We start from the raw sequence: 25,197 nt of genomic DNA, 5'->3' as shown, positions 1-25,197 counted from the left end.
TTCTAAAATTTTCCTTTCAAATTTTTTAATAGATGTGAATGGACCTTGTTTGTCTTCTGCACTTTACTGATAAAATCAAATTCTTATAATGAATCCAAATAAGAGCTAGTCTGCTCCAAATGTCTACTTCATGCTCATCACTCCCATCGTAACATAGGTCTAGTTCTGCAGTGATCATTGAATCTGGTCAAATGATTTGGTATTTCAGGCCTGATACTTCTTGGAAAATAATATGAATTTGAGAATTTTGCTTGGGAAATGAGGAAACCCTCAATATCACTTTGTAACATCTCTTACGTACTATGTAAGAGATGTCAAAAGACACAGACAAAACAAAGTGCTCTCACCTGCTGCAATACAGTGGATAAAAACTGCAGCTTTAAGTGAAGATCAAAAGCCTTTTGTTTTTCCTAGATAATGGGAAAGCAGTTAAATAAAAAGGCAGAAAAGTTATGTTAATATCTGCAGAGGTTAATATTTATAAAGGTTCAGACTTAGAACTTTGGGATGAGCACAAGGACACAGAAACTAACAAATATATAATACTAGGATGTATTACCCTCATTACTAAAATATTTAAAACAAAACAATGTCTAGTTTATTTTATACTCAAAATAACTGACTTCATGAAGACAGATTTTGCAAATGACACACAGTTTTTCACAAAATAAAGCAGATTGGAAAAAAATGATTTCTAACCCCCCCCAAAACAAAGTGGCACTAGCAACAGGAGATTTGCAGAACTGTTAAGAAAAAGAGAAGTCAGCCATCTCTTCAATTTTTGGATGCTGTGTGTGTTTCACATTACAAAGGGGTATGAACTTCGCTTATAACAGTTACTCAGGTCTGGACCACTTGTGCTTAATTGAGATGTCTTGTGCCAAATCACTTCTTACTACTTACTATTGTCCCTCTCCTGGAGTTCACTATCCCAAAACAAAACTCATTAAAACTCATCATACTACCACTCTCCAGAGTCAAGTCACAAGATTTACCTTAATCTCCCAAATTGACTTAAGTCTACTCAAACAATATTGACCGGTTTTGCATCAAAGCAGTGACAGAACCACAGCTGTGCTGTTGGCTGTGCTGGGACAGATGTATCACCGAGCTGAAGACCAGCACTTTCTTGAATGCCTTCCAGCTAGATCTGACAGATCTCATCTGGATTTTCATGGACTGCTTAGAAAACACAAGAAAACTATATATATATATAACTATATATATATTGCTGTTGTTGTTACAATCTATTTTTTTTTCCTGCAGTTCTGTTAAAGGAGTTTACACTAATCTGAACTGATTTTCTGTAGCTGTACCTGTCAAATGACTTTTATATTTTCTTGCTAAGTAAATAAGTCTTCAGTAATCACTCAACTGAATGAGATTTCCATTTCATGCACACTGGACAAGGCTGTCTTGGACAAACATTCACATAAGCATAAAATCTGAGACTACAGGACACCTATTAACAAAGGCGTTGCATTCTCTGTGTGAAGCCAGCTGAAATCTCATTCTCCTCTTCTCCACGTAGATTCAATTGCTTAAACACAAGGTGCAGTTTGAAACATCTCAAAGCATTGGAGGACTTTCAAAACAGCTGTCAGACAGACATGAGAGACACGTCCTCCCCGGACTAGCTGCTTACGATCCTTGGGATATCCCAAGACATCTTGGATGGACAACAAATCCAGACATAGACAACTGCATTGAGCCCAGAAGGTGTCAGAACTGGGGGATCACAAATGTCACTGTCCATTATTTAAAACTTTTATATATATATTACAATTATGCTCTTGAATAAACTATTTTGCTTGAAATCAGACTCTGATTTTGATAAAACACGCTCCGGATCAACTTAATTTTCCATAGTAAAGATCAGTAAATAATATCTGGGAGAAATCTCATGAATGACATTTCTGTCCAGCAATAACTAGAACATATACTTGACTGCTTTGTTGAATTGAGAATTTAAAATTTTGGATCCATAGTCCAATAAGAAGATTGAAGTGTCATGCCTCTTTTAGAAGAAAAACCCACTGTTTCATCTTCTTTAGCCAAAAATCTGTTTTCTCTACTGTTGTTCGCAATTATCTGCACAGAAAAGCCTTAAAGATCACATTTCACAGTGTTGTCCATATTCCATTTACAATTCTGGACTTTGGAATGCTGCCTAGATAATTAACATCATAATAAAAGCTGTGAGCCACCAAATACAAGAATTATTTTGAGCATCCTGCATACAATCATGTGAAACAGCATACACACAAGTATCTTCTGAGTTGTTGACCCAGGAACGGCAATGCAGTAAAGCTACCAATGCTATTAAATTTTCTTGCTTAAGTGAGCCATGGGATTCTGGTTATTTGGGAACTTGTACACAGTTGTTACTAAAGCATTCAGGCATAGAAAACTGGATGGCAGCAAACCTGCCAAGATAAACGAAGCAGCTAAAATATCTAAGAATTCCTCAGCAAAGTTTTCGGTTCTGAAAGTTGCAAGATAATCACTCCAAAAAATTCTGGTAAAGGCAGCACTGCATTCAGGTCTGGGCTCCCAGCACGAGAATGATGTGGATGGAGCTGCTGGAGCACATCCAGAGGAGGCCACGAGGACGCTCAGAGGAATGGGACACCTCTCCTAAGGAGACAGGCTGAGGGGGCTGGGCTTGTTCAGCATGAAGAAGGCTCCAGGGAGATGGCACTGAAACTTTCCAAAGGGACCTATGGGAAAAGCTAGGGAGGGCTCTGAACTAAAATGCACTGACATCCACAGACATCTACCATCTATTCCATCTACCTGCTATTCCTCATACTAAAGAGAGGTGCCAGACAGATTTTCTAGCAATGCCATTACATTGGTACTTGAAAAGTGCTGATTTACTAGTTGAGAAATGCAAGATAGACTCTCTCAAGGCAAAGACTGTGGGCCTCTGGCACAAATACATATGAAACTATTTGTAGCTCTTACTTTCCCCAAAATAAAACTTTATGAAACTCAAGATAAGTAAAATTTTTCCAGAAAATGAAGGCATGTGTATGCTGTGGAAAGTATATTCATGTTGTTATTCATATCAGCAGGGAACTTGGATTACTTCAGGAACAGGATCTCACTATGCAACTTAACAAAATTCTGACAGGTTGTTGTTCAGTAAAGAATTACTGCATGCCTAGTCATGTAGCAATATCAAGAAAAGAGTAGGATTTAAAGAAGTTGCTCCTCAGCCTGAGCCGTGAGATTCCCTGAGCAGGAATAAAAGCAGAAATGGATTAAAGAAAAATCCTCAATTGCACAGCAAGTTGCGAGCAGCAAAGCAATGCAGCAAATACAGAAACGAAATGCTGCTTCTGAAGCTCCACTTGTTCATTTTCATAACTTAAACAAAAAGTATGAAATAGAAGTCCATAAAGGGAAACCCAAGTAATGTTTTCATAATTCAGTTTTTATGCCAGTGGAGCAATTTGCAAAAATAGCAGGAGCTATCCTCTTTTTCACACAGTATCTCTATAACTGAGTTTCCAATGGTCACTGAGAGAGTCTGCATTCAGAATGCTGCATTTACTTAGATACTGATCAAATTGTATTCTAGGACATAATTCTTGGGTGTTCCATGAAATACAGACCTGACCCATTATTTGCTTTTTCTTTTTTAAAAGACCCCCATGGCCTTTCATTACACAGCTGGGATGAGCAGGCTCTTTAGGGTTCTGCACAGTGGTAAAAGAGCATAAACTGCATCTGTAACTTAATAAGCACAAAATATTACCCATAAAAGCAAGCATGTTGTAGGCTTATATTTGTTTAAGAGAGCTGTGAACCTCCACAAGTCCATTTTAGGCAATCACAGATTTAGTAACGTTGAAGATAACTCTGCTAAGATTCTAGAAGAGTTTAAGTCATAAAACAGTCAGTAATAATTAATACCTACGAAAACCCTTAAGTATCACATGTGATCTAAACAAGTATCTCAAAGGTCAGCATTTTCCAACTTGTATCTTAAAGGCAGTCATACAACTGAAAAGATCAGTTAAAGGGGGCAACTGAAAATCCATAAATGTCCAACTTCAGCTAACTGCCCACTGAAGATACAAGGTGTGACAATTCTTCTCACTGACAGAAGTCTTAACATACAAAGTACTTTTAAGGCATCATATAATCAATGTGATTACATGAGGCTCCTAGCTTCCTCTAAAAAATCAGAACTCTAGAATTTAGAGGTGTACACACGTAGAAGTAAGATTTTCACGAGCATGAAGTACTCAATTTCCAGTGATTCAGCAGAAGATACATGTTCATTGAAATCTTATTCTATGGCCAGGGGTACTGTAACTAGTAATTCCCTGTGATTTAAGGCTGCTAATGTGTGCCAGAATAGAGCTTGAGAATAGAAAACTAACAGCTAACAAAGGCAGGCAGCACAGTTAAAATTTAACAAGATCACTAAAATACAGCAATCTGTGTTCAGAAGCTCCGAGTGGATTGGAGGCAACAAAGCTTTGCTCAGTTAGAGCTTCTGTAGATTTAATTTGAAACTTCATGCCCACATCAGAAGTTTAGGTCTCTGGCTGAGAATGTCAAATATCAGTCTATAAGACCTGTAATTCCCTATACATGTATTCTTCAAAAATCAGGCTCTCAAAAACCACTGTTTACAGGGATCACTGACTTTTAAAATTGCAGGTTCTCTGAAAATACATTTTCTGTGCTTGTCTCCATTGAGACACGTAATCTACTTATTTACCAGTTAATGTGTGTGTATATATGCTTTCGATTTTGGATGGCCTTGAAGTGGTCTGGCAGTTGGACTAGATGATTCTTGAAGGTCCCTTCTGATGTAATGAATGTACTCTATTCTACTCTATTCTATTCTGTTCCTGTTCTGTTCTTTGAGTATGATATGTCTTCACATTTTAGATGATCATAGCCACAACTGGTATTATACACTATCACTTTCAGTACTTCATTGAAGGTTGTCAATCAGCCACCTTTCCAAAGAGAAGGTATGCATTAGAGGATTTAAATTACCTATAATGATGACTGTCAGGAATAAGAATGAAAGCAGTCTGTTTATTTCCATACAGCTGAAGCAAGCTCTACTATCAATTCTTCTGAAGCCATTATCATGCATAGTATTGGGATATTTAGGTTTCATCATTATAGGCAAAAAGAATACATACTGTGACGATGAATGACTAAGATCAGCCAAAATCAATTAAAAATTAAGAACTGTGAGCATTAAATTGTTCCTAAATACACCATGTCTCTTCTCTTTTAAGCTTAAGAAAGTTTTACTGTGAAAAATGCATTAAGCAGTACATTTTTTTTAAATAACTGACATACAAATGTTAAAGAAATATATATAAACCAAGTAATAATACTCTGTAGATGCATTAAGTAGACCACATATAGAATGTGCAAATCTCATCTACCTAATATAATCGCTCAGCCCTAATCCTGTCACCAGAGGCAGAAGTTTCCAAAGACCTGCAGGGAGAGTACCAATTTACTCAGTTTATGCTCTTCATCAAGTTGTTTTAAGCCAAAAATACACCACTTCCATTCAGAGAAATAAGAAACAGCTACTACCACTGTATGGCAGGTAAGAATCTGGAGGTAAGAGTATACACAAGCACAGGTTTGAGGCAGACAGCTATCTTAGGCAAAGGCACTCTCCATCCTTCCCGCTGAAAAGGGACATTCACCTTGGACAATAAAATCATTTCTGTGCTGGTCCTTGTTCCTAGAAGGGCTTTTTATTTCTGTCAGCAGTGGTCAATATGCCCCCATAAGGAGCCCAGTGCTGCCTCTCACCAGTCAATTGTTCTTATCCCCTAGATCCACTCAGGCTTGTTATTGTTAGCTGTGTGGCTACTCATCTCTTGGGGTCTTGGCTGCACAGAAGCTCCGCTTTGAACAAGAGTTGGGCACTTCTCTGTTATTCATCATTTAAAAAGTATTTTATTCAAATGATAAAAAGAACCAACATAGCAAAATGAGGAAGCTGGATCAACTGATCCAGGTGGATTACAGAGACAATGCCCAAGTGTATAGTTACGGTGTCAGGAAAGCCACTATCCCCCTGGAGTTCAGTGTGGTGAAGAACACAGATGGCAACAAGACTTCTACAGGTAAACCAGCAACTAAAGGCAGATGAAGGAAAATGGGGCCCACTACTGAAGTGGTATGGTGACAGAAAACAAGAAAAATGCTGTGGCTAAACAATATTGTCCTCAGCACAACTTGCATGTAAGATTTGCTCTCAGGCCCCTGTGCACAATGGAGAAGTCTGGAACAATGAAGAAAAGCTCTTGGTAGGTGAGCAAACACCTCAACAAATGGGACATATGCACATTAATGGGACCTGATGGGAAATGGTCACCAGAGCTGAGGGAGCTGGTCCTTGGCATTGCAACATTGCCATTTTTAATCTCTGAAAGATGATGATAACCTGGGGAATGTTGTTGAGCACTGATCCAGAAGCAAATCTTCCTGGAATCCACTTTCAAACATATGAAAGACAAGGTGACTGGGAGTAGTCAGCATGAATTTATGAAAGGGGAATCATACCTGGCCAACCTGGTTGCTTTATACAATGAAGTAAGTGACTACTTGTCATGGTTTAATGATTTTTGTTATCAGTATTCCACATCATAATATCATGTAGAGCACTGGGACTTAAAGATTTAATGCTCCAGTTCCGTGGATTGTCAATAGTTCCAAATATATCTGTCTCAGAAGAGAACTATGTACCCCAGAGGACTTGGTGTTACTTTGCATTTTTCCATTTTCTGCTCAGAGGGAAAGATAAAACTTGTCAAGTCATGGGAGCCCTCTGTTTTCCTTTTCAGACCATCCCAACAGCGGATGCTCCCTAGCCATCTCACCTTCAATGTCAGCATAAAGCCTTTGGCTTTTGGATACTCTCTCATTTGTTTTATTAGCCTCAATTCCAATTACATTGTATTATTTTGCATTCCGATATCTTTTTTAGTAAATTAGCTTTCCTCCTCAGATCGTTTTCACTGTTTTATTTTTAGGTCCATCTCCCTTTTCCCTTTTTTCTTTCCCCCTTCCCCTTTCCTGGGGCATGGGTCCCCTCGTCTCATTTGTTACGGAACTGGGCTGACCCAGCCCATAAACCACTGACACCACATTTCTGGACAAAAAAATGATATTTTGATTTTAATGAGGCTTTCTGTACTGTCTCTCATAATGTCCCCATACATGAACTGAGCAAGTATGGACTGGATGTGTAGACAAGTATACAGTGAGATGGGTTGAAAACTGCCTGAACTGTTGGTCTGAAATAGTTGTGCTCAGAGGTTTGAAGGCCAACATGGTTGGACCTAGCTGAAGTCCAAGACTGGTGTTGAAGCCAGTCACTAGCTTCACCTGTGGCCAGTACTATTTTCTCTCATAATTATTGGCAGAAACAACGAGACAGAATGCACCCTAAATTTGGAGGAGTGGGTTGGTACCTGAGATGGCCTTCTTGCCATTCATAGGGACATTGACAGGCTAGGGAAATGAACTGACAGGAATTTCATGAAGTTCAATGAAAGGAAATGCAAAGTCCACCTAGGAAGGAATTCTCCCTTGCATCAGTATAGGCTGGAGACAATCTGGCTGGGAAATAGCTTGACAGAAAAGGAAATAAGATCCTGGAGGACACCAAGTTGAACATAAGCCAGCGATGTGCTCTTCCAGATAAAAAGGCCACCAGCATCTAATGGACAAAGGAAAGAGATTACTCCCCCTATGCATTAAATTTAGCTCATCTTTGGTTTACAAAGACAGACCAGGACTATTAAATTATTCAACAGAATATGTAGGAGTTAGCCACGGTATAACACGATGCAATTACAGTCCAGAATTAAAGGTTACGGAACAGGACTTTTGAAATTCTCCTGTGTGGTGAACTGAGCTCAAAAATGGTTGAACACAGCTCCAAGTACACCCTACGATATGAAAAGAAATTCAGAAACAGGCAGATGTTAAGTTCTGTGGGGTGACACTGAAGTCAGACTTCTTATTTTAAGGGTGAAATGAAATGGGTGGAAGACCTCCATTATCAGAACTGGATTATCCATTATCTGACACTAGATTATCATTTTGCTAGAATGGGTTACTACAGACAGGAGCTCATTATTTGACAGCATAAAAGCACTGTAAAGTTCTAAGGAAGCACAGAATATTCCTTTGGAGAGAGGCAAAAGAGCAATCCATAACACGAGAATAAGTTAAAAAATACTGAAAAGAAAAGAGCAAACAACAGGACTGAAAAAACTTAAACAAGCTGGAGAAAAAAAAGGAGACATGAATATAGTTTTAAATAAGAAGATACAAGCAGATTTTCCTTCAGTAGAAACTGATATAATTGCTTTAGCGTCAGTCACTTAACAGGTTTATTACACAAAGTTTGCTGCTTTTGAGCTAATTCTGTAGGCTCACAAGGATGCAAGCTCAGATGCAGTTTAGAGACTGTAGTTTTTTAATCAACCATTACTTATTTTCTAGACACATGTTCCTCCTTCTGGATTCTTTTACAGCACTGGACTTGAAGCGCTTACCTTCTTTAACTCCTCCTGAATACTTTTGCCATTTTCTTCTGAGGACAAACTCTCCTTTTGGTTTTCAGGGTCTGTTCTAGGTTCAGACTCTTGCTCTTCACCAGAAGATGTTTCTTTGTCACTCATTTTTGCAGCAAGCTGAAATAACCTGGATTTAAGCTCCTCTTCCATAAGTTCAGGCTTGATAGTATGATGATGATCCTCACTACTTCTATCTGTTTCTGACAAATCATCCAAGTCCTACAAAGAAATTGGAAGAACAGTGTAATTTCTGCATAGGTACAGAATGAAAACAGTTTCACAGAAAAGGGTACAGATATGATCACAGTGCAGACAGGCCAGAAAGAAAGCAAAGAATGTGGGCTTATAAATAATTATCACATCTGTAGAGAGGAAGGCCAGCAAACCTACACCTGTTAGATAAAGTTTATCAATCCTGGCTTTTATGATGAAAGGAGCTATCAAAATTATTACGCATCTCAAAAAAAAAAAAAAAAGGATAAATGGAATTTCTCATTCCCAGTACTGCGCTGTCATCACAGTTACGGTGCATATAAGGAAACTGAAGCGTGAGAAGTATCTTATTGTGAAAACCTGGCAGTTGTGTCCATTCTCTAGCTGAAAAGCTTGCTCAGATTCCTTCTCTGGTGCTGTTGAACATTATTCTTATTTTCCTAAGGGTTACTGGAATATTTAAAGCAACATTCTTTAAGATTTTCAGCTTTCCCAGTGACTTACATTAGTGGACCCACTGCAGCTACAATGACTTTCCAAACAACAGCCTCCTTAGAACAACAGTCTTCAGGAGCATCGTTTTTCTTACCTCTGAATCTTTAAAGGTGGAAGTTAAATATGGTGAGTTAAAAAACAGACCTGATCATGATGAGCTTCTCACTTTCCAGGCTGAACAGAAGGAAAGCAAAACTCTTTTACATCTCTGCCTGGCATAGTGCCTGCACAGCATTTACTCCTGTGCAGAGAAGGTTTATTTTTTTGTTGTTGTTTTGTTGGGTTTTTTTTTCTGCCACGAAGGAGGAGGCTATAAAGAACACAGCCTGGGACCTGGAAGCATCAGACACACTGCAGCAGATCTAGGATAACAGTTTGGAGAAATCTTCAGACAGGAAATTGTTCCTATTTGGCAGGAAATTTGCCTTGCACTCTCTTACTGTGACAAAACTAGACAGGGCTGGAGAGACTAAAAGCTGCATTTTCTGTGCCATTTATTTGGAAATCCATAAGCAGATTTGCTTTGCACAGCTACTCTCTCTGCAGCCTCACCAGCAGTGTTTATGGATGGACTAATTACCTCCAGTTCTCACAGAAAACGTTAACTTTGACAATTCCCTCAAATCCTCCTCACCCAATTGCTCTTCATGGACTGACACATCGTGCCCACAGTGCAAGCCTTCATCTCTCATATAGGAAACTGTACTGTATTCTCTGGCACTTTCACAGCTTTCTGTTCCAATTTGGTAATGGAAAATACGTGCCGCTAAGCTGCTATAAAATCTGAAGGTTGCTGCTGAATCCATCTATCCAGTAATTGAGAGTAAACAATCACAATTTAGGGAATTTACAGTGCATTTGTATTTTAGGAGATGAAATTCATTAAACTTGAGATATTTCTTATTAGTTACCTAGTCTCAGCAAATTACTAGAATCCCTCTTTATTTAATGTGGGTACTTGCATTTATTTAATAGGTACCTCCAAAGACCTAATCTCCTGCTTCCAAATGATGTGGTTTAGGATTACAAGACTTGCTAGTGAGTTCTGACAGCTCTGCACTACAAGTGTAGGCTTCCTCAAGCAACGTCTGGGCAGGAACACTTTGTTTTAGCTAGGAGTTGAGACTGAGACTGCAAGGGAGCAAATAACCCACCGTTCTATGCAAAGATAGAATGTCAGCATACTGTCCTGGGGGAGGACACACTTTGAGGGTGCTTATTTTCTTACAGCTGCATTCTTATTACCCATCTTTCTACTTCCCAGCCTCCTCACATTTAGCAGCTGGAGTATTTGCATTTGTAGGAGTTGTCAGTTCCTGCTTACATGCAGAGATAATGATATCCTGGAACACTACATTTTGCTGCTTCTGTTATTGCTGAGCTGCTTGACTTGTGCTTGACTATTTGTGATGAAATGTTACCTCTTCTGTGGACTAACTGATTAAAAATGCATTAGAGGCCGTGACAGTGAATAAAAATAATAAAGACATTGAAAGGTATTTATTTAATAGATGCTCTCTTAAACTTCATTATTCTTTACTGGTCACACTTCTGCTCTATCTGGTAAGTTTACTGACATCCTTCTGTTCAAATAAATAATTGTGTAAGTTCCTATTAGCATTTATCAGCAGTAAATAACACTGACATGTACAAACAAGAAGTAAAGGGCCGATGGTTTATCTGAAAACAGAGCCTGAGGGAGAGCCTGGCAGGCTGACACAGCCACACTAAAAGTAAATCAAGTAGGTTTAATGCAAGTGTAAATCCTTCAGCAGACAATGAAATAGGAAATACACTTTTCCTAATACACTCTGGACAAATCCTTGCACGCAAATGGCTGATAACTCAGAGTAATCTCAGTGGATTCAAAAGCCTCAAAATAGAGTAAGCAAGCCAAATACTGGCTCAGAGGCTCCAGAAGTCCCTGCTATGTTATAACCCTTCAACAAAAAAGATCCACTTAAATAGGAAACTGCAGTTCTCAGATGAAGATGACATAGAGTATGAGTTTGCAGGCAGCTTCTCAGTGAGAGCTGGGGCAATTTCAGGGCAGCTCTTCCCATGAATACATCCCAAGCACCATCCTGTGGGCACCAGCAGTCCCACAGTGCTCTCCTTATGTCACTGCAGGGCAGGAGAGCTGTGATGCATGGGGAAGGTAAAAAAGAAGATAAAAGAATCAAACTTCTAATGAGGGCACTTCCATCACTGAAAGCAATTAAATGACTCTCTTTTTCCTTAGACATACAAGAATTACAGCTACACGAAGCAACAACTCTCTCAAAACTATAATGAAAGCTGATAAAGCAACAACAGTGACAATGATAAAAGCAGACAGAGTTTGATGGTTTGAGTGGCCACTTCTTGTAAAGAAGTTACAATTTAGAAAAATAATTATTGTTATAAGAAAGGTAGGTAGATAAAAGGCTGCACCTCTCAATTCTGGTTTCCCTGGAATTGTAGTTTTCTATGCTCCATAAAGCAATCAGAAACTTTTTAGTAGGACTTTGGTTTTGTCATGACAGTTTTCACATCCCACTGTGCTTGTTTCATGGCTGTATTTACATCATTTCTATGGACAACCCACTAAAGCAAGTTGTTCTTTTATCCAACATAAAGTGGCAAAAATTTCCCTAAACTCAGCACATTCATCCGCCCAGAGAAACTGTGGGTACCCCATCCCTGGAGGTACACAAGGCCAGGTTGGATGGGGCCCTGGGCAGCCTGCTCTGGAGGGTGCAGTCCTGCCCATGGCAGTGGGGTAGAACTAGGTGGGCTTTAAGTTCCCTTCCAACCCAAGCAATTCAATGAAATATTAAGTTCCCTTGTTCAAGTGTAATCCAAGACAGTTCTATGAATTGTTGTATGAAATTCAGTTGTAAGATTCAAAATGATTGCAACTGTTCTGGAATGTTACTGCTGACAATGCTGCAGATTTGGAGCAGGGAGAGAGGAAAGGACCTGCTCTCCTTTCATTGTGAGTCTCAGGGAGTACAGCAAAGAAACAAATCAAAAAAGAAAGCCCAATGTTTAGACTGCTGAACAGAAATCTTATTCCACTGATGAAAACATAACTGTGAACAAGTTATCATGCCATGATTACAATGCAATAAAATATAGGGAAAAGCACGTTTCTTCACTGCAATTTACATATGATCAGTTGTTCAGTGTCTGACGCCGTGACGCAATTTTGTGTGCTTTCAGTATATTCTCAATAATCTCAGCATGTGAAAATCTGCACAGTGTGAAAAAGACACAGTGAAATTTCCTCAAGTTCCCAGTCAGCAGTTCACCATGCAGGTCTGCTACCAGTTTTTGCAAACTGTTTACATGTAAGTTTCTCTCTGATGCAGCCTCCATGGTTCTACATAGATCAGTGCATGACTTCGGGGATCACATGAAATCCCCACATCCCTTTAATTTTTCCAAGAAATGCAAATGATGTCTGGTTAATTTACTATCATATCTCAAATTCTACTCTTTAGGCTCTTAATCACTGTAATTATTTCCTAAGTTTTTTCATCCCTAGCAATTTTGTTGCTATGAAGGGTTCTGGTCAGCTCATTCCTGCTCAGAGTTTTCTGTACCAGAGGTTGGAGTAACACAGCAGGCAGGCAGTGATGGTCCCATCAGCCACCAGGATGTGTGTCCAAACACAAATTAAAGGCATGCACACCCAGCCATATTATTATATACACACTTCCTAGGGAAAAATTCATTACTTTATAAGCATGAGTGTGATCTGGAGTCACAGCCCACTACGGTTGAAGGAGCAGAGAGCAGGAACAGTCTCTGTTTGCCTACGAGGTAAAATTATAGTGAGAATGGCACAGAATCCAAAACCTTGCATTCTGAGCCCAACACAGAGGTACAATCAGCACTGAAGATGCAAGACAACTCATAAGAGAGTTGAAAAGAAGAGTCATTTTCTGTAGCAGGTTGCACTTTGAGACACAAACTGGTGTGCTGAAGGATGCAGTCACGTGTGCCTGGATGCACCCAGCTTCTCTGCTCTCCACTGGAGGAACATCTGCAGGACTTACCTACAAGCAGAGCAGTAGAACATAGGAAGCCTCAGTATGAGACACACACACAGAACATGCACAAATATGTGAAGCCAGAAATGGAAATACAGAAGTCTATGTACAAAATATAGTCCTCGTGGAGTGCCTGGAAGGTCCCGTGATTCCATCTGATGTCCCAAGGGGTCATTAAAGTCCACTGAAGTGTTGTTGAAGCATATCACATATGTAAGTTCCCTTCAAAATCTGTAGCTCATAAACATATGAGGACATGACTATAAATGAGTCAGTGCGGAACACCCACACCTGCCTCCTAGAAGCAGATGGATAGATACAGAATTAACTATAGTTTATCCTGTAATAAAAGCCTACTTAAATCCTAGAACACTAATCTTGACCTATGATCAGTCGCACCAGGAGAAATATATTATCTGTTTCCAGGAGAAATATGGGCTTGTAACATAAGCAGACAATTCCAGACATCTTAACACTGCTCAGACAGCTTTGAAGATCAGATTGTGATCATAAATATAGGCAGAAGGCAGCATCTAGCTCCTTGCTTCAGACTCACCACTGCAGCAATGATCCAGCTACAGGAGTTGAGAGGAGTAGGACACAGGAAATGGAATTGGACAAGGGGTCAGCACTGTCTTCCAGCAGATTCAGAAGCGTACTTAGATGGCTGATCAATGCTGGGGGACAACTGGATCTTTTACATAATACCAGGCTCTGGCTTGACCAAATGCGAAACAGAGAAGACTTCTTTGTTTCATGTTATCTCCTACACATTTAAGATAAATGTTTGGGAAGTGCTCTGCTGTCCTTACGTTCTGTGATCAGTTTTTTTCAAGTTAGAGCTCTTATATTGTTTCCTTCTTAGTCATGACAAATTACTTAAATGGAAGTAGTTTGTGAACACTGACCCTAACACATCAGAACTGAAACAATCAAGTGACTCATCAAAAGCAGACTGTATTTGGACCATATTTCAAAACCACTCCTTCCTGAATTTCTACGACTCACTAGCTTTATCCTATACCAGGACATCTGCAAACAGAACAGCGAGGATTCCCAGGCAGAGGAGTTAATTCTTACTCCAAGAAGAAAGGAAAAATAAGGGCAAAAATAAAAATAAAAATCTACAGGTGATTACACAACATTTGTTGGCTGCTGTCAAATTGGGACATTTTCTTAAGGAGCACTGTACTTTTCAGTATTACTGATGTGACTGATCAGATGGAAGTGGCATATCTGAGAAAGAAGCAAAGCCTGTTCATGGTATATTCAGCACTTTACCTTTTGCTTCTTCTTGGTTATGAGGCATGACGAAGAGAAGGCTTGCAAGAACATTCCATCTCCCACTCACAATTCACATGTTATTGCCAGCAAAGTTTAATTAGATATTTTTTTTTAGATTGCATTCAGTAAGATCACAATTACCTGACTTAAATTCTTCATGTTGGCTTTTGTGTGATTTTTTCCTTCGCATACCTCTTCAGAGATCGTTTTGTTCTTTCTCCATCTTCTTGATCTCTTTTCTAAATCATATTGAACTTCTTCAGTCTCACTGCTATCTGAATACTCCAAGCTGGATGCCTGTGGGTTGAAATTTACATCCAGTTCTCCGTGGAAATGTTTTTTTTCCATTTTGGGCACATCACTCTGAGTTCTGCTTTGTAACCAGAGAAGTTTGCTAGGTCCTTTAGCTTCCAGGGAAGAGTTTACCGACGATGTTTCAGAATCAGAGAACAGTGTCTCAGTATTGGTGTATAACCCAGAGGAAGGTGAGGTGACTGCCTGGTACTGATCATTGCCATAAGCCCACTCAGAATCATACTGAGAATTGGTACAATAGAAATCATCTGATAACTGCCGAGGTCTCCGACGCAGCTTGTTCAAGGCCATGTTCCAGTCATAATCATCCTCACTGTCTGAGCCCATCTCGTCATATGCAGACACAACGCTGGACTCATTCTCCAAAGCTTCAAATACTTGACTCTTTGGTTTGGCAAGCATTCGGGGGCGAGGCAAAGAGACATTCTGCAAAGCTACCCAGTTTCCATCAGTGCTTTGTAAAACAGGAGGCGGATCTACAAAAATGAAAGAATAATAAACTCTTCAAATATCATACATTATCACAGTGTGAAGAGCTCTTGATGCCAGCTTGCAATTAACTGGCCCCAGACTGGAGCTTTCTACAAAGCTAACAGACAAATGCACGTGTTGCTGCTACCATGAATTCTGTCATATTCTGAGCTATGCTGCTGATGTATTTCTGATCAGGAGTCACTACTTGAAGTCATGGTGATGACAACTTGAAATATGAGAGTACTTACACCAAGGCTTTTTCTGAAATAACTATTAAAAAAGGATGAAGGAACAACAGTACACAGACATCTATAAATCTCATATTTTTCATACATCTTTGATTCTGTGTATAGTTTTGGCACCTCAACTCAAAAAGAACAAGATGGAAAAAGGATGGAGAAGAGCAGCAAAGTACGAGCCAGATTCTGAAAGGGCTTCCATTTACGGAACAATCAAGCCAGAGCTCTGTGTTCTGGAGAAGACAGAGAATACACATTAGAAGAGATGGGGGAATCTCTTTCAGCCTAGCTACTAGAGGATACAAAGAATAACTAGTGAAACCTAAGTTCAAGATGAACATTAAAGAAAATAATAATAAAAAAGGGATGCAATGGGTAACAGACCTGCCTAAGGGTATTACAGATGCATGAAATTAATCTTCAATAAAATGGAGATGGCGATGGATGTGAAAGAGAAATCCATTCGAAGTTACTAAATACTGAAAAAGACTTCCAGCTGATGTACATTCTTTACTATAATAGTTGATATAGGAAGAAGACAAAATATCAAGCATGAGAATCATTCTCACACATGAGAAGCTTTCTCATGTTTTCCAGCAAAGCTCACTAACTTCAGCACAGGACCTTCTTCAGAGAAAGAAGACCACCTTTCCTTAAAAACTTCTTTCAAACAAAGCAATCAGCTTTGGGAGACACAAATCTCCAAAAGAAGTTGAATTCAGCTGTGCCATATTAAACAAATGTAATGCAGTGGAGTCCCATACCATTTTTTTTCTCACTCAAACCACATCCCTTTGTTTTGTTTAGCAACTACACATAGGAATCATACTCAGTTAAATGAAGAAAGGAGAGGATAATAACTGATCACATCTTACAGGGTAAGCAGGATGGAAAGGCAAGCCATGGAGAAATTAATATTCAAAAACCTGACTTAGTTTTATCTCAACTTCAAGTCATATGAAATGGGTCCTTCCTGTTTGTCCAAATCAAAGTCACTTATTTGAAAGAATGGAATTTGCAGACAGTTCTTAGTGTTTACATTATAATTTATCCAAGTGAAATTAAAAATAGATTTTAAGTTGTCTCATTAGGAAACTGTAACAAAAAGGGAACAAAATGCACAGTCAGTATTTCATCTCTTGAGTCATCATTTAATCCAAAGTAATCAAAACAAACTGTGAGCTGCTTTTTGGCCACATGACTAAAAAAGCTCACTAATGTTACCATTTCAAACTCTTGGCTAAGATTTCTTGCATTTTCTGCAGCCTAATACAAGCTGTTTACTACTCTATGAGTAAGTTCTTATTTGCACATATTAGCTCGCTCAGCTATTTAATATAAGCTCTACAGACACCTCAAGTTTAATCACAGATATAGTTCTTAGATGAAAGAAGCAGAGCAAATCTTCTGAATAGAGCACCCGAAAGGAAATTGGGTCAATTTACCATTCTGCTCTGGTTAAGCAACTGTTAAGTACTAAATTACTGAACAGTTGAATTCAATGGGATCAGAGAGGGTTCTTAAATTTAAGCACATAATTAACTGCTTTACTGAAAATAGGCCTTCAACTAAAATGCCCAGGAAAACAACATTTCCAACAGGAGACTGAAGGAAGAGTTTATAAATAAAGGATATTTAGTTAAGTCACATTTTAATACTACTTTATTCCCACTCAATTTTCAGGTAGAGGACACTGCTCGCACTGTCTAATTTGAAGCCTCCCAGGTTCTCCAATAACACTCAACTGGCATTACAGAAACACAAATGGAATTGATGGATAGTCCCATCAGGGATTGCTGCAGGGATCAGACAGATGCAGCAGCTCTACAGCTGCATCAAGAGAAGGCATCGGAATGAGCAGCTCCTGTGTCCTGGGGGAATAACAGCAAGAGGCAGGTCAGCTCTGCTGCTCTGTCCCTTGGAGCCAGGGCTGCTGCTGAAATGAGCAGTTCAGTATCTCCCATTGTGCCAACATGATCATTAGTGTGTCTGTGAGGACGAAAACTAACCTGCTCTTTTGTGCAGCAGTTACCTGATGTGGCCTCATGAACAGTAAGGCCAGAACAAGAGAGGCAGAGGAAACTGGCACCCCAACAGCAGAAGTCACATTCTTCAGTGACAGCCTGTACTTATGTCATCTTGAAGCAGGCAGGGAACTGCACTCTGACCCATGGTGCTGGCTTAGTAATGGTAGGATAAGCAATGATACAGTCCAAAGCAATCATGACACACTTAGCATTACCAAACAGACACACACACATAGACATTTTTGTATGTGAACCCTGCAAGCACAGATGCCAGCAGAAATATCCTACATGATGCCCTTGCTTTAAATCTTATTTATTCCACACAGTGGATGCCTACCTGTACAACCCACTGTAAGGAACCTACTTTAGCAGGGGGTTGGACTCTACGATCTCTAGAGGTCCCTTCCAACCCCTGCCATTCTGTGATTCTGCATGCCAGGTAAAAGAGAAAAGCAAGTGACATGGTAAACAACTTGACCACAAGTATGTCAAGCATGTGGTAATGTGCTGGTATCAAAAAAAGAGAAAGGGAAAGTGCCCTGAACATATTAAAAAACACATCCACCAACATGGAAGAAAAGATGGAAATGAGACAGCAGCCATCCCTGCCTAGACGAGGGAAACCTTCTAGCTCCATAATATGCTTGTCCAGTAAAGATGAAACAGAACAACGAGTTAGAAACTGCCAAGGGAAATAATTTGTAAACTGTTTTGTAAGCTATATGTTAGTGACCATCCTTCTAGTCAGGGGGGTGCTTGCTTTGCAAAGGATCATCAAGCACCTGATTCTGTACAGAATCAAAACAGAGACTTTTGTGTGGATCCAGACTCTGTGAGCTTATTAGCAATGTGCATTGGGTGTGAACCTAATCCCCATTACAGATAACAACGGGAGTGAAAACTGAAAAAAAGAATCATATTCGTACTAGAAATATTTACTTGTTTCATTTAGCCTGTCCACACTTTTCCAGCTGGGTAATGCAGAGAGCTTGTGCTCCTTCTGTTTCTTGAAGTGGCCTTTCTGCTGCCTCCAAAGAGCTTCAGTCACGGGCAATGCAGGGTCTAGTCCTTTACTGGGCATATCTTCACTAGCCAGGGAGAATGCTGACTGAGACCTCTGTGGAAATAAAAATCAAAGAGCACAATTTAAGAACAGAAATATTTAGTTATCAAACTCTTTTCTGTAAATGGCATGAGCATTCTGTTACCCATGGAAGTGTGGGAACTGCGAGCATCCAGAAATTTTACGTGTTCAAAAGAATTGTTTCAGTGCTAGGTTGCTTACCCATGTGTCTTTCTGATGTTATGCAAGAAGGCAGGGAGTTGTCTGTACGACCAGGGGCCAGATGGAAAGAAGCAATTAAGGTGTAGCTGTTCCTAACGTGCTTGGTGAGGACTGATATCTACCAGTTCTAATTCAAGCTAGCCAGAAAGAGATCCCATTGTGGTGAGATGTGATGATCTATTGTTGGCTCAACAGGCCATCTGTTGTAACAATATTCAGAAGTTAAAAATTAAAAAGAAAATGCAAACAAACAGCCTGTTCCCCAGAAATAAATCTGCAACTCGACTGATTTTAATGCCAAATTCTTTTGTTTGCTAGGATATACATATCATACAATATGCTGGGCACTTTCATGCAGTCAACATAACCAACAATTGCACATCTATCTTTTTGCAGTAAGGTCACATTTCAAGTCAAAATGAGGTAACATACAGCTGAGATTGGCTAATGAGCCATGACTGTGACTGAGGGGAAAGGGTTTTCCTTTGGATCCATGCAGATACATCAGACATTTTAGCTTTGACTTAGGTGTTGGGATCAGTAAGTCATATTTCAAATAGGACAGATTAAAAAAAAAAGATTAAAACTGGCAGTGCACTGCTGATTTCAAGAGAATTCACTCATATTACATGTGTAATTCTAGAAACACGGTTACAGCAGCTAAAATCATGTTTCAACATATGGCTGACGTTACTTTGCTGCTGCACAATTTTATTTCTTTACTTAACGACTCTGCTTTCAATGTCACTACGTGTTCAAGCACTTTGAATGGCAGAAGTGATGACATTTTGAAATGACAGTTATCTTCATCCCCACAGAACTTTTCACCACTCAAAAACTCTGTCTAGGCTGTAATTACAGAGTTGTTAGATTTGTCTGTACGTGTTAGGGTTTCATTAAGATGCTTTCCAGTAGCTCAGCTTCTTTACAGAGGCCAGGCTGGCAATCTGAAAGACTTGTACATTTTAACTGATATTCAAACTACAAATAATTGACTGCATCTGTTGACCTCAAAAGGGCTGATCTTTTCCTGCATCAGAACTCTGCTTGCACTTGTTGTAGGCGAGGAAAAGGATAACTTGTCTTGGACATACTTCCAAGTCCCTCCAATACCCAGGTAAGCATAAGCATTGCTGGGAGCCCTTGCTGCTGTGGGAGCAATGTTTACATGGCTGTTCTGGCTGTGCTGCCTTCCATCTGATATGCTCCTGTGTGCATCCTGTGGGACCAGAAAATTTAATTAACTGCAAATCTTCCCATATCCTTGGCTCCGCAGTGTGATCTCATGACAGTCAGTAAAAAGAAACATAGCCACACACTAGAGTTTAGGTTGGTTCTGAACTCTGGAGGAAAAGCCAGAATTATTGTTACAGAATCAAATATTTTATTTAACTGCAATGACTGCACAACTTCATGAATCCTATCTTTGAAAGACACAGTTCCTAATGTGATGCACAGGAGTGTTTGCTTTCAAACACTCACAGTACTGCATGATTTTATTTTGCAGAATCTTTCACTTTCACAAAATTCATCGCTATTTAGGCTGTTTCAAATCTCAAATCTCTAATGAATTTTGAGTCTCCCAGACCACACGAATCGTTTGTAACCTTACAAAAGGGTCAGGAATGTAACATAATACAGATAGATCAATCAGTTATTTTACTACAGAATTTACTCTTTAACTTTGATTTCATTATGCTGTACAACCTGGTGAAGACCAAGATATACAGCCAATATAAACTATTATCCCACAAAGTTACTGGCTAAACCATGCCAAGCTTTAACTCTGTTGTGGTCCACTTCACTTAGTTGTAAAGTAAGGACTAATAAACTTCATATTTACAGTTCATTAGGACCAGTTCACGTCCGCCATACACTCCGATATTTTTTTGCTAAAGTTGCCATTTTGAGAATAGCACGTGGTTGTGGCTGTCTCCATTTGCCCAGTAAGTAAGTAAGATAAGTGCATAAGATAAGTAAGTAAGATAAGAGATGTTGAAGAACGCAAAGGAAGCAGTATCCTACAGTTGTTATTCTCCCTTATTACTTAAAGAACTGAATCATAATGGGGAGAAAAAATAATCAGAAAAACTTAAGTAGTCTGTTTAACGATAACCTGGGCTTAGATAACGAAAGCAACATGCTTTTCCTTATTTATGTATAATCTGTAGGTTTGACAACTTCAGTTAGTGTTTTGTTTAAATGGCAGCTTCTCGCCTGCCTACTCTCCATTTCATAAACATCCCAGTAAGGCTGCATCGTGGCAGTGGCAGTGCTTGCACTTAGCTCTCAGTTAGCTTGAGATCTGCTAACAGCTTCGCTGTGATAGCACAGAACATGGGCTGTAAATCTCAGGGAAGGAGCTCAGCAAATCCTGCCCTAAGACCTCTTTCTCTGCAGCACTGCTGCAGGCAGTACCCCCTGTGCAACCTAAAGCCCACTTGGGTGCATATACACCAAGGGGCAGACACATCCTTCGGACAGACTAGAAGATATGCAATAGCATCAAGGATTTTAAAAAGGAGAGGGCTAGCTTAAGAACCTGACTGACAAAAAGCACTGAAAGACAGGGAAGCACACTGTTCAATGTGCTGTAGCAACCCAGGACCTCAAACACACGGGAAAAACAGTGTTATTGAAGACAAATTGGTTCTTTTAAGTTGTGTGCTGAAGCCTTTGGGTTAGGCCAGAGGGAAACTGTCCTTAGCCTCTGTCAACTTTCTGCAGACAGCATAAAACCAGTAATATGCTGAATCAACTGATAATTCTCAGGAAAATTCCTCCAAATACGAGAAAGGAAAAATAAAAAGAGGCCTCCAAAGCATGGCTTGAGGCCATCCTCATCGTATTTTCTACATCTTACATGAATTTTTCATTAAATCTGTCTGGGAGTGCTCTGCTACAAGCACAACCTCTTCTCACTGACGACGGTTCAATGTCACAGAAGGCTCAAGGAGAGAAGAGTAATGCCAGGCTAGGATAGCCTGACTGCAGCTCTGCATTCACATTGTAAAAGGGTAAAATGATGCCTCTGTAAGAGGCTGTTGAACTAGCACACTTCACTATTGCTTTTACAGCTGTTTGGTTGTTTTATCTGGACAGACCAATAAATGTCTGTCTAATAAGCTCCAATTAACTTGTAAATAGAAGGATTGGGTCATTTCTTGTTCTGAAAGCCAGTTTCAGTTAAGTTTGGAAGAACACACAATGAAAATGTTTTATTCAGATATGTATGTGTGGAATAGAAGTGTAAATATTCTCCCCTGAGAGCATGACTGGTACAACCACAGGTAGTCCTGATAACAATTAAAAGAAAGGAGTGCCAATACCCAACCCTGGTGCAGGAATACAAAAAAGTACACCTGGCATGAAAAAAAATCGGACTACAGTGGCATAGGTATGTCCATTTTCTTTACAAAGCACAAGAACAAGCACTGCCTGTAAATCCATCTCTAATTAATTATTGTCCTGATAGGTGACTGTATTTGAAAAGCAAATGATTCATTACCTCCTTTTGTTTCTTTTGCAATTAAAAGTAGAGACAAACTAGAAAGTTGGTCATCTAAGGTGAGGTTACACAGCTAAAGCTCTAACCTCGGATGGCACATCAACTTGAGCTGGCACAGGTAACTCAGCAGATGTACAGCCATGGTGGCAAGGAGTTCTGTATGGGCTACCAGCCGATGTATGTGCCTGCTGACTGCACTGCCACATGAGGGAACAGGATTGGCAGCTTACCTGGCAATCCAAATACCTCCATATAGCTGTGTGTAGAGGTAGAGGGGAGACTGAGGGAAGGCCAACTGCACTGACAAGCCCTTGGGTCAGTTGTCATTGCAAAAAAGGGACATGTGTTGACTGAACTGAAGAGTTATGGTCCTGCATCTTCAACAATTGCCTACAAACTCAGACAGCAACTAGACCTAATGACTGACAGACCAATCCAGTGCATTTGCCACAAGAATCTAAATAAAACAACAGCCTAAATATGACTTTCAAAAGGAGACAGAAATGTAGGAGCTTTGATTTATAAAGAGATGAGAGGTCAAGACCTTTCCTGACCAGCTAAAGCTACTGGCACCTTTCCTAACCAAAGGTTCTGTTTTCTCGGAGATAACCTGTTAGCCAAGTGTGAATTACAAGGCCGTCCTGCCCTGCAGTATTTGCAGCCAAACACTGAAGTACTGCCGCTGTTAGTTTCTGCAATGAATTTGTACATCGGCAGATGGCACTGCAACCATACAGATCATTTGCTGTGTTCCCTGTACATGCTGCTCCCTCTGAGGTCCATGCTGCATACTGAATCGCTATGCAGTACAGCACAGCGAGCAAAATAGTTACAGCATTCCCAACGCTTCAGTTAGATGAGTGCCCACCGAATCCTGCCTACAGTGAGATGTTTGTTTCAAAAAGAAGTCCCAAACACTTGATTACTCTCTCTCTCCCACCTATTCAGGCATTTTTTGCTGCATAGTTACAAAGTCTTAACAGAGAGAACTTAGCTTTCATCTCATTCTGGTGTAGCACTACCATCAGTTTGTTTTCTATGTATAGTCTTGTATAGGCGATATGATTTCTGAAGATTAAAGGATAGGATAAAATTTTATCACATACAAAGTATATTATTACATAAACATTCCATCACCTGAACATCTATAACAGTTTACAAGATCACGCTTTGGAACACTAAATAACTAAAACCAGAATAATAACCTAAAGGAAGAACGATGTTTTATTAAAAAAAAACACTTATGAATATTGAATCTAAAGTTGATAAACTATGGATTATTTACCTTGAATAACTATCATGTATGTATACATACTATTTAGAGAGAGAATATGCACATTTTGCTCTACATTCTTTCTCAAAAGACAAAATAGTGTAATTAATGTGTAATTCCTCCTGCTTCTAAACAGAAGCCAAAGTAGTATTACAAAATAGGACCCAAAAGCAACTAATTGAAGTCTACAAAAGAATATTCTGGATCATGCATGTTTTTCCCCTCACTTCTCTTCCATTTTACCCTATTTCTCTGGTCTATTTTAACTAGCAAGGGCCTAATTTATCTGCATGTAGATAATAATAATAGATAACAGACTTTTAACTCTGTGGTGCCACAAGGGTAAGGCAGCAGCAGGGCCCCCACAGCAGGAGCCCTTGCAGGCACTGGGACCTCGCCTCTGGGCTTGGACCTGGGGGCAGCTGCTAGGTTGGGCTTTGAAGATCACCTCACTTATTCAGCAATGCAGCCTGAAATTGCCAGCACAAACACAGATGATTTAGATATAAATATCCCCTCTCCTCACCTGCAAATTTTACAGTTATGCCTGTTAGCAGCAAAAAACCCTCGCTCACTTCTCATCTGCACTCTATAAATACAATCAATGCACAGACAGAAGCAGCAGGTCCCACCCACCTGAACAAGCACTGTAGCAGTCCCTAAACATCAACAGCTAATGCATCTTTTGGTATGAAAACTCCCACACCAGGAAGGAGACAGGATGAGCCTGAGAACGATGCCACTCTGTCACAGCATATTTATCCCTGGAAGTGATTTTTCCCTCTGCTCAAATGTATGCAGTCCAGACATTTAGCAGTGGGTGTGAAATACCAAGGGTTTCAAGCATCTGTTCCTTAGTTAATCTTGTATGTGGCAAAGGATCTGTTAGCAACCCTACGGCTTTTGAAAAGGGGCAAGAACAGGCAGATGAAAGGGAGATTTTTTCACTCAATAGAAAAAAAAAAAAAAAAAAGTATCCTACATACTTTGCTCCAAATCCTGTTTAGGATATCATCCCATCCCAAAACACCACCTTGAGTAGCAGCATGTGCCCCAGCCACCGAGGAAAATTCTTGAAAAACACACTGGAAAAAAGCAAAGAACTGCTCCCTCTCCTGCCAAAGCCTCAGAGCACCCATTACTGCAGGGCTGCTCGAGCTGACTTGCTTGCTAGTGCTGCAGATGCAGCCTGGCTGCTCTTCAGGTGGGTTTGCCATCCTGCCACCTGCTGCTCAGACAGCCATTCCCCTCAATAGCTCTGTTCCTTTAAAGGGAATTCAAAGGTAATGCTCTGTTCATCATCAGTGTGAACTGCACAGCTGTGTAGGAACACACAGAGACATGTTTGGGTGTGCATTTGTTTTGGTTCAGCTTGGATTATCTGACCCTGACAATCTGGGGATTGCAATGGAGAGTGACAGATTACTTCCCAACAAGCCCACTGAAGCTGACTATGCAT

At 39.9% G+C, this 25,197-nt stretch overlaps 1 protein-coding gene across 2 annotated transcripts in view; it reads right to left on the bottom strand.

Annotated features, from left to right (window-relative positions):
* The window catches only part of MYRIP (myosin VIIA and Rab interacting protein), a 188,382-nt gene that overhangs the window by 12,475 nt on the left and 150,710 nt on the right, over positions 1–25,197 (bottom strand). For both annotated transcript variants that reach the window (XM_065753347.1, XM_065753348.1), the window contains 4 exons: positions 18,612–18,789; positions 14,759–15,408; positions 8,568–8,807; positions 348–410 (listed from right to left, as the gene is read on the bottom strand). In XM_065753347.1, the coding sequence (XP_065609419.1) occupies positions 348–410; positions 8,568–8,807; positions 14,759–15,408; positions 18,612–18,789 (1,131 nt within the window). The remainder of the gene's footprint in view (positions 1–347; positions 411–8,567; positions 8,808–14,758; positions 15,409–18,611; positions 18,790–25,197) is intronic.

The sequence above is a fragment of the Cyrtonyx montezumae genome, unplaced genomic scaffold, assembly GCF_038088225.1.
Source record: "Cyrtonyx montezumae isolate F1298 unplaced genomic scaffold, pur_monq_1.0 scaffold_8, whole genome shotgun sequence".
NCBI lineage: Eukaryota > Metazoa > Chordata > Aves > Galliformes > Odontophoridae > Cyrtonyx > Cyrtonyx montezumae.
The sequence above is the reverse complement of the archived record's forward strand: the minus strand, read 5'-3'. Positions and strand labels throughout refer to the sequence as shown.